The 14455-nt window shown below is 45.0% G+C and overlaps 1 protein-coding gene across 6 annotated transcripts in view; it reads right to left on the bottom strand.

The window, feature by feature from the left end:
• Positions 1-14455, bottom strand: part of SMOC1 (SPARC related modular calcium binding 1) — a 152423-nt gene that overhangs the window by 31474 nt on the left and 106494 nt on the right. For 4 of the 6 annotated variants that reach the window (XM_078053848.1, XM_078053849.1, XM_036107245.2 and 1 more), the window contains 2 exons: positions 6594-6683; positions 4552-4632 (listed from right to left, as the gene is read on the bottom strand). In XM_078053848.1, coding sequence (XP_077909974.1) covers positions 4552-4632; positions 6594-6683 — 171 coding nt within the window. The remainder of the gene's footprint in view (positions 1-4551; positions 4633-6593; positions 6684-14455) is intronic. The other 2 variants (XM_078053850.1, XM_036107248.2) reach the window with 1 other exon arrangement.

Below are 14455 nucleotides of genomic sequence, written 5' to 3'. Positions count from 1 at the left end.
AGAGGCAAGGGAGGAAAAGCAAGTCCTTTTGGATTTCATCCCCAGGGCCAGGTTCTAGGGCCTTCTCGAAATCCCAGATCAGATCATGAAAGAAGTTAACAAGGAAAGGGAAGAAAGAGACAGGGAAGGAAGAAGAGAAGTCAAATGACCCCACCAGTGGCTCCAACAGGTAGGCAGCCAAGCAGGGGCAGAGGGAGAGGGCCCATGTGCCTTGAGGGCATCGCTACGCTGCTCCAAGAGAAGAGTTAAGACTCACACGACCATATTTCCTGAGAGTATTTCCCCAGACAAGAAAGCACAGAATTCTGTCATACGGAAAAAAAAAGAGAGAGAGAGAGAGAGAGAGAGAGAAAGAGAGACTTTTATAAATCACAGCTGTAGGAGAGTGTCTGCACATAGTAAAATTAGAAGCAGTGGGACATGGAATATGGGACAAAGAATGAGACAAGGCCTAGTTTTCGTCATTTCTTTAATCTCTTTGCTCTCGTCTATAAAATGTAGATGATTAAAAAAGATTTTTAAACTCTAGTTATATTAAGAAACGCCTTGGTAGCCAGGCATTTGATACCAAATCTCCGCAAGAGTTCAAATTTGGTCCTAAAAGCAGCACAGAGTCTCTGGCCAACACTCGTATGTGAGGAAATGCCTGCTGTCAGGTTCTAGGGTGTCGGCTGGCCAGGTACAAGGGAGCTCCTGGTGCCACAGAGGCCAGAATCAGAGTCAGGAGTCCAGAGGGGCAAACCCGTCAACGCTGAGGCTGCCAAGTCCTCAGAAGGCGACCCTGACCACGGGGAACACAAGACAAAGCCTTAAAAACAAGGACCGACCCCTCCAGGAGGAGAGAGGGAGACAGGATAAGTCTGCAGGCGTATGTGTCATGTTACTGCAGAGCTTCGGCTGCCCAGTGGAACCTTGCCAACATCAACAGTCCCCAGGCCAGAAAACAAACCTGGCGTCACAGGGTCTGAGTGTGAAAGAAGGATGTTTAGGGTGTAGAAGGAACTGGGATGGCCTTCTTGCCTCTGAGAGAGAGTGGGAAGAACTCTCACCTAGACCGGCTTCTGAGTCCCACTTTGCCCTCCCCATGGGTGGGGGCTGAAGCTCAACTAACCCAGAATCTTCTGGCAAACTCTAATGGGAAACTGCCTCAGGGGCTTGACCCAGAAGCTCCAGTCCTTACCAGAGCCAGCTGCCCAGCCATGAGTTATCACTAAAGTGTTATCTGACTTCTCATCAAACCAAATGAGATAACATGAAGAGTACTTGGCACAAGATATAAAGATATGCCATCAAGAGTAGCCATTATTTTTTAAATCATTCATGATGTACCTACTCTGCATTAGGCATTTCATATATATTGTTGAATCCTCAGAAAAACCCTGCAAGGCACTAAGAACTTTGTTTCACAGATAATGAACTTTCTCGAGGTCACTTAGCCTCTCACGGGAAGCTAGCACTGGAAGCCAGGTCTATTGGTTTGTCTGATACCAAAGCCCATGCTTATGCCATTACAAGGTTTACCCCTTCTATATACAAATGATTCCCTATCCCTGCCCACAAAAGCCAGACCTCAGGAAGCTTCCCCGGCATCCCATTTGTGAGAGCACAAACCAGAACAGAATGTTGAAGCTTGGCAAAGGTTCATGTTGGATGGGGCAGGGCCACGTGAGCTGCCCAGAGTTCCTGACCTGATGATGCAGGCTTCCCTGGGCATGTTGGGAAACATCTCAGGAGTCATGGCCCCTATTTCTGCCTGGTCTGTGAGAGGGGCCAGACACCAGGAGAAAGACACCTCCATGCACACATTCCCATCCAAAAGCTTCTATTTCAGTCCCATAGGCCAAGGGCCAGCAAACTGCTCTCTGTAAGGGGTCAGATAGTAAACATTTAGGTTTTGCAGACCAGACGGTCTCTGTCACAACTATTCAACTCTACTACTGCAGCTCCAAAACAGCCATAGACGATAGGTAAATAAACGGGTAAGGCTGTGTTCCAATAAAACTTTATTTGCATGAACAGGCAGATGGCCATTTGCCAATCCCTGCCTAAATGCCTTTGTGACACCATGTCCTATGTACGTAATTCCATCAAAAGGGTCAACAGGTACTCAGTCAGTATTACCACTTGATCATGATGGAGAAAAGTCCTCAGTTTACAAGAAAATGCCTAAGGTATCGATCTCTGATAATTATTGCTTGTCTCAGTTTCTCCCAGGGAAGCTTTAGCTCTCCCTGAACTATCCTGTTCTGTACACTAACCTTCCAGACAAAACTGGGGCCAACCAGGAAAAAATGAAGGTGGCTGGGTCACACCAACAAAAAGAAGGCCGTTGTACCTGTGTGGATACCATTTCTCAATAAGACCCAATACTCATCCAACTGGCGACTACAGGGCAAGTAGGAATGGAAAGCCAAAGGACTTGTGGATCCAAACATCAAATAGCTGCACATCACCACTTTACTTCACTCCGAGAAAATAGCCCAAGAAGACAAGCAAAGATAAATCATTTTCCCCAGCCCCACCCCTTACTAGCTGGAACCCAGGATAAGTTACTTCCTCTCTCTCAGCCTCCATCTCTACATCTGTCAGATGGAGGTGATAACATTACTTATCTCATCGGGTTGTGGTGAAGCTTCAGTGAGATAACACATGTCAAGTTGTGCAGGACCCCACAGGATGATTCCGATTTTGATGATGATGATAATGATGATGGTCTTTTCTCCTCTGTCCTCCCCCAGAGCAATCAAAGTGATCTAGATTCTATAATAGATATAATAGAAAGGCAACAAAGCCCTTGCCCTCACAGAGTTTAGAGCCTCGATAGAGAAATTAACCACTGGTAGATGAAAAAGAAGCAATTTCTGGAAGCAACTGCTAAATGTCAAGTGAGTGTTCCAGGCAAATGGTGCTGTAGAATTTCAGAGCGCTGGCCCTCATATCTGCCACCTGGTCACAGAGAGAGAATAAAGCCTCACCCTGGGGCTCTGCAGACCTGGTGCAGGGAATGGGGGGACCACTGGCAGATGTCACTTCCAGGTACCCCAGGCACCAAAACCATGTCTCTTTGACTTATCCTATTTGCCTAACAGCAAGAGGGGAGGTGGAAGAAGGTTCTACAAAGAAGCTTTTGCTCACAATGACAATCACAAATTCTTTCCTTATTAAAGAATGCTCACTGTAAGCGGTATCATTAACATTGCCATCTTTCCTACCACAATGATGATAACAATAAATAATGTCCTTTCAGCTTATCTTGCACTTACTATTTATCACTTAGCCCGGCACTGCTTAAGTACCAGATAGACAGTATCTCAGTTAACCTTTACTCACAACCTTTCGAGGGGAAGATCATGATCCCAGATGGAGAATTGAGGCTCTGGGTGGGATTATTTCACTTGCCTGGGTCACTCGCTAAGTGCTGGAGCCAGAAAGTGAACGCAAGTTTTCCTGATTCCAACGCCTGTGCTTTAAACATGGCACTATTCTGTCAAAGACTGGTCCACAGGACTCACATAGTCTTCTTCGCACCCCATCATCCCATACCTCCAGCTCTTATCAAACAGAGAACCGGACACATGCAGAGGTACTGACCAGCCCACGTCACAGAGAAAATCAACCAATGCTGCATGGATTCACCTCAACGGGTAACTCACTTTGCACAATCAAGTTCCCCCACTACCATCTTTAGGATAGAGCTGGCATACGGCTAAACCTACAGGGGGCCAATGACAGCCCACTCATTAATTAACAGTCTTGTAAAACTCTGCCCATCAGTTCAAAGGGATGGATCTTTTGTTTATAGACCTTGATATCCATAAGGAAAAAATGATATGGCTGAAATGAAATTCACCAAATTTATGCAGGCATAAATTATGCAGAGGGGCATTTCTCATACTAAAGTCTTAAGCTGAAAGAAGGATAATTTCCCCACGATAGAGATACAGATTGGGTTTGTTAATAAATTTTTCTCTTGGTGGACATCTGGTCTTTACTGATGGTAAATGAACTTTATTGACTTTGGTCTTCATTGATGATAAATGAACTCTATGAATGAGTCCTACAAATCTGATCACCCTCCAAAAATTATCACCTTTCTGTAAGGGGTTCAGCCAATACCAAAACCTGACCACTCACAAGACCCTCAAAAGATCAGACCAGAAAAGACATGACTGTAAGCAACTATTCGGAGCCTTAAAAAACACACAGAACCAAGTCTCTTATGGCTTGAAGTCCAACTTTTCCATGCCAGGTCATGTTTTTCAAATTCTTCTGCATGGCATATAGAGAGTCAATTAAAATAGTAAAACATACAGTCAAAAGCTTTTTGCTAAAAGGATCAGCTCCTCACGAAAGATGATCCCTGAGCTACTGATTGAAGAAAATTAAAGTTGAAAGGGATTCACTCCTCTGATCTCGCTTTACAGCTGTAGAAGTTGAAAACAAGACAGGTTAAATGACCTGCCCAAGCCCATACAACAGGTAGTCATGGACCAACCATGGGGCAACCACAGGAAAATCAGGCACGTATACAATCCTAGGCAGATTATTTACCTGAATTCCTTACATTGGTGTTGTTCAGTTTGGAGTCCTTGATTACCAAGTGCTTAATCCATAGAGTAGGGGCTGTAATTTCTGGGGAAAAAAAAAAGAAGAAGAAGAGAGAAAATAAAATCTGGGCAAAGGGAGTGGTTAACTTGGAGGGCGGCCCTCAGACTTCAGGAGCTTTTTCTAAAGCCTGAGGCATCAAGGCTTTGAGCTTTCTCCCTCATTTCACATCCACTTTGTCTCAGTGCCTTCTCCCTTCTCACTACGGAAGCTCCTCTCCCCGCCAGCTCATAGGAGCCAACCAGGGCCTCCCCTGCTCAGAGGCAGAGTGGTCTAAGTCCAGAGGCGCTGAGCTGCTCCATCCAGGAATCAAAATATTATCCCAGGAGGTGAGGAGCATGGGCCAAGCCAAGTCTCTCTCAGCTGCTTCCCTGGAAGAAGATTTAAAGGGGATAAATCAACAAATGAATGCCAAACAAACCACAGAGACCATTTTGAAGGAAACGGCTGAGCCACAACAGATTTCAGCTTGCTGAGACTCTGTTCCACATGGGAAAGAAAGTGATGAGTCCAATGTGTGCGTCAATATCCTTCTTCATGGTTTCTCATGAACAGAGGCTGAATCCCTCCATCCAGAGAGCTTGGGGGGCCTCTAGGCCGTTCAAGGCTTGGGTCACACAGTGGACAAGTGGTATGAGAATTGGGAGGACCCTGAACACACTGAAGAGTGGTGAGTTCTTTAGTGAAATTGTTGGGGCGATCTCCCAAGGTGACACGGTCTCCATTTCCCACTAATCCCTCAAGATCCAGACTTGCCAAAAATCCAGATTTGTGGATCACAGAAACATCTGAATTTCTAGGGATGAACACACATATATGTGTTCCACTAAATGACCAGTTGTAAAGGAGAGCTCACATTTCAATCCTTCCACCTAGAGCTGAGCCTCTGCTAGGGACATCTGCAGCCACAGTACCAACAGTGGCATAATTTCTTTTCATTCCTGTCTCCCTGTCCAGTCTCATGATTCGGGTCTGGATACACTCAACTGAAAGCTACTCAAAGCTTGCTGTATATTGCACTGAGAGCCGAATCTCATTGTCAGACTTTCTACAAACTGCACTCTGCCAAGCTTCATACTCCTCCTCATGGGAACCTGGAGTATATGGCAAAGCACACTGAAGAACGTAGGCCATGAGCAGTTCAAACTCAAATAGAGACCAGCCTTCTGCACCCAACGCTCCTCTTGTCTACTCCTCATACCTTCAGGGACGTTCAGCCTCTATCTTACTACCAGCTACACTATTTCTCTTGCCCTAGAATTCTCTCTCAAATGCTCTCAAGGTCCAACTTAGCCAAACCAGGTCCACTAACCAATCTCTTTCCTCCTACTTTCCTACCATACCTCATCCCCACCATACTCTCCCCTCTGCCCATTCCAGTCCCCCCACTGCAATGCCCTGATTCTTCCCTTCCCCTTTCAAGATCCAGCCCAGGTCCCATCTGTTCACATAGTCTTTCTCCAGACCACTGTGATCTCTTTCTTCAAAAAATGTCCACTACGATAAAAACTGAGACCATATAATTTAACACATAAAACTCTCCAGTAGTTGCCATTGTCTTGAGAGCAAAGGCTTCGTCTCAACTATTCCTTCTTTGTCCCCCAGAGGCCTAGTACAATGCTAGGCACAGAAAAGGAACTTGTAAGTGTTGGTTCATCTACTGAAGGGACAGTGCTGGCCTGTCTTTCTCAGCCATGGCTCTTTGGTCTTGGCAGCTCGAAGGGTCCATCCAGGCTGTGTTATTGTTGGACATCGGCGGCCAGGCAGGAAGCCTGGCTAGAACAGAGGGCCTTTCCAGAAGTAGAGAGTGTACCAGTTCCTGGGAGGATTTGCATTTTTTTAAAGGTTAAAACAACCCAGCTTAAACTGGGAAAAATTGAAATTAAAAATGAAAAAAACTAATAATAAAGCTTATACAAACATCCAAAGGAAAGACGTTCCTCAAATATAAAAATGGGTGGGAGCATATGAGTCGGAAGTAAGCTTACCATCTCCATCGAACACGGGCTGAGTCTCCATCGTGGGTGTCGGCTTCGACCCGTCATCTGAATTGAGGGTTAAAAAGAATCGAAAAGAGACTACCATTATTGAGGTAAATACTATCTACTCTCCAGCACTGTTGAATGGTTGGGGTTTGCACATGGCCCGGCCAAGTCCCAATGAAGAGACCAAAGAGAAAGGAAAGAAAGAAAGAAAGAACAGGAAGAAAAAAAGAACCCCAGAGAAACACCAACAGTAAGACAAACCCAGGTGTATGTTCACCATCCCAGGGGAGGGACAAAAGGGAACTCAACTGTCATGACTTTGGAGGGCCCTTCCCCATCAACCTGCGTGTACTGGCATGATGACTCTGTCAGCCCTGGTCCTCCCCACAGGAAAGCTGGGGTGGGGGGGGGGGTGGGTGTGCATCTTCCCCAGCAGGCCTGAGTTTTTGGCCAGGCATGTTAGGATAAGGTTGGTGTACTTTGTGGCATCAAATTCTGGTGTCCCCAGTTCCTTCCTGCCCTTCTGTGAAAGGTATCAGACTAGTACCTAGTGGCCCTCATTGAAGAGCTTCAGGAAAACAAGAGACTGTGGTGTATTCCCTCCTGAACACCTAGCTATTTCTCTATCCTCTATATAAATAAATAAATATAAAATAAATGATTGAATAAAATGACAAAAAAATTAGTTAATGCTTGGAGAATATAGTGTTCCGTTGTACAAGATCTCTGGGGGATGGTGTAATCATCCCACTGCCTGAGAACAAGGGACTCTTCTTCCCCCAGCCCCTCCCAGGGAGAACGCAGAGAAATCTCTAAAAAGGAAGAAAAGGCAGGAAGGACCATCCTCTCTCCAGTATGCTGAACTGAAGAGAATCAGGAATCCTTAGAACACTTCTAACTGTGAAACATTGTGCCCTCCCATTCCCAGTGAGAGGTGGGGGCAAACAAAATAGAAGGGGATGTGAGAAACTGAACCCTGGATTGGCCTTGAAATTTCTACCATAGATGACGGGAGCATGAAGTTCCCAGTAACAAAGTGCTAATGCACATCGTTCCAACAGAGTCAGCAGCTATCTGTAGAGCAAGAACCTCGGCAGGGCAGGAGTGAGTGTGGACTTTACCACCTTTCAGGACTCTGGGTTACTTTCATCAAGATCCCCCAAAACCTTAGTGCAGGGCAGTTCCTCTCAACTTTTTTTCATTACTGTCCACCTAAAGAGCATTTTCAGATTTTTTTTTCCTAATCGCCTTCCTGATGAAATATTAATAACACAGATACACTGTGTATCTGTTGATGTACTATGTGTATATCTGCGCTTTATATGTAAAAAGAGCAAGAGTGCTTTTGTCCCCCCTCCCCAATCAATTTCGCCTTCTTGGTATCTCTGTCTCCATCGAGAATACATAGTTTAGAGATTTCTCTGCGTTCCCCCTGGGAGGGGCTGGCGGAAGAAGAGTCCCTTGTTCTCAGGCAGTGGGATGATTACACCATCCCCCAGAGATCTTGTACAACGGAACACTATATTCTCCAAGCATTAACTAATTTTTTTGTCATTTTATTCAATCATTTATTTTATATTTATTTATTTATATTTGTTTTGCCAATGGTTCTTATTTTTAAGTTTTTGGTTATTATAATTGGTATTTATTTATTTTAATGGAAGAATAATTAACATACAATATTGTATGAGTGTCAGGTGTACAACATGGTGAGTTGATGTTCATACACGTTACAGAATGGTCACCACAGTTTGTCTAGTTACCATCTCTCGTCACACCAAGGCTTTGCAATAGCATTGACTATATTCCCTATGCTGTACATTACATCCCCGTGTCTTATTTATTTTATAACTGGAAGGTTGTACCTCTTAATCCCCTCCACCGAGTTCATTAACTATGGAGAATGCAAGTTCTCAGAGTCTCAGCGACGCCAGTCACATCACCCATAATAACAACCCTCTGCCATTTGGAGCTTCCAAAACCTTTGGCCGACTTCCCTGCATCTTATCAGGGAGGGAGGAAAAACACAGAGTTCTGATCCCTTTCTTACACCAACACCCCACCCTTGGGGTGTTCCGACTGGAGAGCTGGAGAGACCCTAATCATGGTTGGAGGCTGAGGCCAGCGGCCCGACCGTTGCGTGACACATGACCCTGCTATCATGCTCCTGTGCTGACACCAAGACGCAGCTCCCACCGGGGCCGAGGCAATCCTGCACCATCTGACAATCATCCCAAGGAACGAAATACAGCAGGGGGAGAGGAGTTAACTTGCTGGATATCTTATTTGCCGCAAACTGGAGTCCAGAACAGGCATCTTTTGATGCAAAGCCGTGCAAGTTTGATCTGGAAGTCATTGAGGGAGAATAAACACAGAGCAGAACCACACAATGTCATTTTTTAAAATAGCATCACTTCCCCTGACTCTATTAACACCTCTTTCCATTGAATTCAATGAGCCACTGAATGAAGTCTTTTGGCAGCTGCAATGCACATTTGGTTGCTCCTGCCGGATGCAGAGTTCACAGTCTAAGTAGCCCAGCACGGTGTGCTCAGCCCCTCCACGTGGGGTGGCCTCACTTTAGGGGCCTTAAGAGTCACAAAGGGAAAGTGAGAAATCAAACATTCCCAGAGGGACAATGGTGAGAACCCAAGTGAAAAATGGCTCCTGCAAGATTTTAATATTCAACTACAATCCTCCCATATTCCAAGAGCCGTAGCTCTCTCCGGAGCAGGCTAACAGAAAACATTCTGCTTCTTTCTACCATCAACCAGATGAGAGTCTGGGACTGCCCATCTGGTGTAGCAATCAGCAAATGCCTGTTGCTCAAGGAGAGGAAGAAGTGTTTCCAGTCTCCCGGGGAAGTTTGGCACTTCTGCAGGCCAAGGACCTCCACGGTCGCCCAGATGCAGGCCCGGAGCCCACATTGCATGAAGGCACGTGCAGGGAGTGAATCTTCTGCAGGGCAGCGTCACCAAGGGTGAGAAGATACAGTTGTACCACCGCAATGGAGGCCCTAGATGGAAATCTTTATAAAGTGAGAAAAGACAAAGTGCCCGCTGCCAGGAGAACCACCTGTGTGATTCAGCTGCCCAAAGGATGAGAAGCCAAGCCAAAGCCAACAGGACCCTCTGACCATCATCTCTGGGCACCTGGGCACCTGGCTCCCAGCCCGGCAAACAAGCGCACCCTTCTACCAAACACAGGTCCAAGGCCTGGGTCCAAGGTCCACATCAGTTCTGCTTCCCGGCAAGCCTTGGGACAATACCAGGCCCCACACTGAGTCCTGGGGAGAGAGAAAAGCTTCCACTCAGTCTCCCAGTCTCCAGTGGGGTCACACTCCAGATCCCGGCTGTATATCCAATAAACTGGGTAACCCGAACCCCTCACTTTTCTTCTCTGGGCAGTGATATCCTCTTCTAAAAATGAAGGATGCCTGCCTCCCCAGTCTCGGGACAAGGTGCAGGAGTAAAGACTTTAAAGGCTCAGGAGCAAGGACTTTAAAAGTATAAATACCACGAGTATAAACCATCTTATCCAACTGCTTACTTTTAAAAAATTGGATTTACAAAATTAAAATCCTATCAAAGTTTTTAAATTAAAAAAATAAACTTTTCAACTCAGTAAGAAAGAAGATGAACAACCTAATTTTAAAATGAACAAAATATTTTAATAGACATTTCATCAAAGAAGATGCATGGACAGCTAAGAGATACATGAAAAGATGCTCAACATGATTAGTTGCTAAGAAAATGCAGATTAAAACCACAATGAGGTACCACTATGTACCTACTAGCATGGCTAAAATTTTAAAAATAGGAAATACCAAATGTTGGCAAGGGTGTGGAGAAACTAAAAACCCTCATTCATTGCTGTGGGAATGTAAAATGGAGTAGCCATGTTGGGTAACAGTTCGGCAATTTCTTTGAAATGTTAAACATAAACTTACCATTCGACCCAAATACTCCGCTCTTGGGAATCCATCCAAGAAAAAGAAAAACAGGTCCACCCAGAGACATGTATGCAAATATCCATAGCAGCATTACTTATAATAGCCTCAAACTGGAAACAATCCAAATGTTTGTCAACTGGTGAACAAACAAATGGTGATATACCCATATAATGGAATATTACTCAACAATGAAAAATAACGAATTCCAAATACATAACAACACAGATAAACTTCAAAAACATTAGACTAAATGAAAGAAGCCATGTACTAATGCTACATATTGTAGGATTCCACTTAGGTGAAATGCCCAGTAAAGATAAGTCTATAGAGTCCAGATCTGTAGTTGCCCGGGGCTGGAGGAGGCAGTGGGGTGTCACTATAAATGGGTACAAGGTTTCTTTTTGGAATGATGGAAATGTTCCCTGGTGATGGCCACATGATGCTCTAAATGTGCTAAATTCCTTGAAGTGTACATTTATGATGGGTAAATTTTATGGTATGTAATTATGCTTCAATAAAGCTGTTAACACAAAAGGGAGGTAGGGCCAATGTCATCTCAGACCCAACCTCAGGCAGCACAGCTGAGTTATTTCAGTGACCCTTAACTGGCAGGGAGACTCTCCCATATATTTTATCTGAATCTCAGTTGACATAGATGTACATGATGATGTGATCCCCGGTGCTCATCGTTGGTGGTTCTTTTGGACCTCAGAGAGTAGGACTATAGTTCTCTTTAACACCACAACACTCTTCCAGAACAAGGAGAAGAGGATAGAACACTGAAAAAAGCCAATTCGAAGATTATCATTTGTCTTACAGGGAGAAAAATGTAAATTTGGAAACACTAAAGAAAAAAAATAAAATAAAAAATTAAAACAGTAAAATAAAAAGCAAGGCAAGCTTACATTCATGAATGAATGAATGAGGAAAACCTGACAGAATTTCTCAAGGATGATGTCAAGATCAACAATAATGAGGCTACATTTTGCAACACTCAGTTTCTGGCAGGTGGCTTTCCTCATCTAGTCTCACCACGGGCCAGCACAGAGGAAGTCACCAGGCAGATAAAAAGAGATGGAGTCTCAGAGCAAGAAAGTGATTTGCTCCAGGCCCAGAGGCAGTGAGCAGCTCTGGAAACTGCCCAGACCCAGAGCCCTGGCGTTTGGCCTTCCAATTTCTCCAACCCCCAACCATGCCTCGTCCTTAAGGTGCAGCCCCAGAAAGCTGCAGCCCCCGCACGGGCTCTGCAAGGCTGTCCAGACAGTGGGTTTGTGTGACAGCACAATTCCTTGCCCTGCGAGAAGGCCTGACCCACGCACAGACAGCTGGAAGTCACTTCGACCCCCGATGACACCATTCAAAGCCTCCTCTGTTTGGCTTTTTGATTCCTGATTGACATTCGCTGGCAAGTGGAGATAAATGCGGGCTGAGGACAATGTTGATCCGCTCTGACTATTCTCAGCGAAAGACTTTTCAGAATAACAAACAAAACAAAACAAAAACTCAAAAACATTGGTGTGCTTAAGGGACTGAATAGAGCCCAAGAGGTCCAGGGAAGCAGGGCCGGGGCTTTCAAGGGGCTGGCAAGTCCATTGAGGAGTTAATTGTTTGGGTGTACAATGAGTTTATTCTGACCACATACAAAGAGCTTTCTCTTTCAGGTCCTTCAAAAGCAAATGTGTCAAAGGGGCCAGAGGAGGAATCTGTATTAATGGCATCTCTTGGGGTCTCTGAGACTGCGGAGCCTTGGAGAATGAGGAAAAAAGAAATCACCACCCCCCTCCCGAGATTCGGAAGGTCTCTCCACGATCCCAAGTCCCCTTCGATTCTTGGGCTCTGCCCAAACCATGTCCATCACCGGCCACCCTCCCTCTTGAATTCTTTTAGGCTGCCATTGGTCATCTTTTACAAAGGCATGGAGATAAACTTCAGCCTGGCAGAAGTACTGGAAGGTTGTTGCTTTTGATGGGACCACATTTATGCCAGAGCCGCCAGCCCCCTCAGCGTGTGACTCAGGGACCCAGGGTGGAAGTCGAAATGATGTATTCTGGGCATCACAGGGAGACAACGGTGCCTGTTTGCAAAAGTCCCTTAAGACCCTAGCCCTAATCATACCAGGAGGAGGACGGAATTTTAGTGAACATTTCCTGAGATGCATGTCCCATGAACAATGAGGCTCAGAAATGTACTATGAGCTGTCCTAATCCTGACCTTTGACAACAGGGGTTATCTGGGCACCTCAGGTCCTTTCCAGAGCAAGAGATCAAGGTTTTACATTCCGTCTACCCACCTGCATGCTCCATCCCAAAAGAAGTAAAAACAAGCTCAAAGCCGTCTTTTTGCAACAATTCCCTACATCCTCAAGCTCCACATTCCCCCAAATAAGAGTAAAAACATGATGCCGGTGAAAAAAATAGACCAGACATGGAAGAAGAAGAGGAGAAAGAGGAGGAGAGAAAGGAGGGGAGAGAAGTGGGGAGGAGGGGAGAGGAGGAACCACCAGCAGCAGAGTCAGTTCCGAGCTGGGGTCAAAGAGAACTGGGCTAGTTTTTTAACTCTTTAGTTTAAAATAATGATAGATTCCCAGGAAGTTGCAAAAATAATACAGGGAAGTTCCATGTACGCTTCACCCAGTTTTCCCCAGTGGTAACATCCTATAGTGAACATCAATATATAGGTAACCTCATTATTGTACAATATCAGAGTCAGGACATTGATAGTGGTGTCGTCCATAGACCTTATTCACATTCCATCAGTTTTATACGTACTCATTTGTGTATGTGTGTTGGGGGGGTATTTCTATGCAGTTTTATCCATGTGCAGATTTGTGTAACCACCGGCACAATTAAAATACAGAACTATTCCGTCACCACAAAGATCTCCCTCTACAGCCCCTTTATCATCACACTTGCCCTCCTCCACCCCATCTCTCACCCTGGGCAACCACTAATCCTTTCTCCATCTTTATAATCTTGTCTTTTCTAGAATGTTACATAAATGGAATCAGGCAGTAAATGACCTTTTGAAACCAGCTTCTCCCACTCTGCATAATGCCCTTGAGAGCCATCCAAGTCGTGGTTTGCACACACCAACACTCTGTACCCTCTTGCTGCTGAGTCGTATTCCATGGGGCGGAGGCACAGCTGTGTTTCATCCACCGAAAGACATCTGAGTTGTTTTCCTCTTCAGTTACCCCAGATAAGGCTGCCATGATCATCCATGTATGGGTTCTTGGGTACACACAAGTTTTCATTTCTCTGGAATAAATGCTCAGGGGTGCCCTTGCTAGTTTATATGATAAGTGTATGTTTCGTTGTTTACTCTTTAAAGAAACTTCCAAAGTGGGCGCCTGGGTGGCTCAGATGTTAAGCGTCCGCCTTCGGCTCAGGTCATGATCCCAGGGTCCTGAGATCGAGCCCCACATCGGGCTCCCTGCTCCATGGGAAGCCTGCTTCTCCCTCTCCCACTCCCCCTGCTGTGTTCCCTCTCTCGCTGTGTCTCTGTCAAATAAATAAATAAAATCTTTAAAAAAAAAGAAAAGAAAAGAAACTTCCAAAGTATTTTCCAGAGTGTGTATCACTTTACATTTTTACCAACAATGTATGAAAGATCCACTTTCTCCAGAGCCTTACCAGCATTTGGTATTGTCACTATTTTTTTTTTATCCTAGCTCTTCTAACAGGTGTGTAGTGATATCCTATCATGATCTTAATTGGCATTTCTTTACGGCTAATGATGTTGAACATCTTTTTTGTATGCTTATTTGCCTTCCGCATATGAGCTCTGGTAAAATGTCTATTCATGGATTTTTCCCATTTTTTAAGTGGAATTGCTTTTCAACTGGCTGAGTTTCTGAGAGCTCTCTACATGTTCTAGATAGCAGTCCTACGTCAGATATATGGTTTGTAAGTAT

This window comes from Halichoerus grypus, chromosome 8 (genome assembly GCF_964656455.1).
Source record: "Halichoerus grypus chromosome 8, mHalGry1.hap1.1, whole genome shotgun sequence".
NCBI lineage: Eukaryota > Metazoa > Chordata > Mammalia > Carnivora > Phocidae > Halichoerus > Halichoerus grypus.
This window is presented reverse-complemented; position numbering and strand designations above follow the sequence as displayed.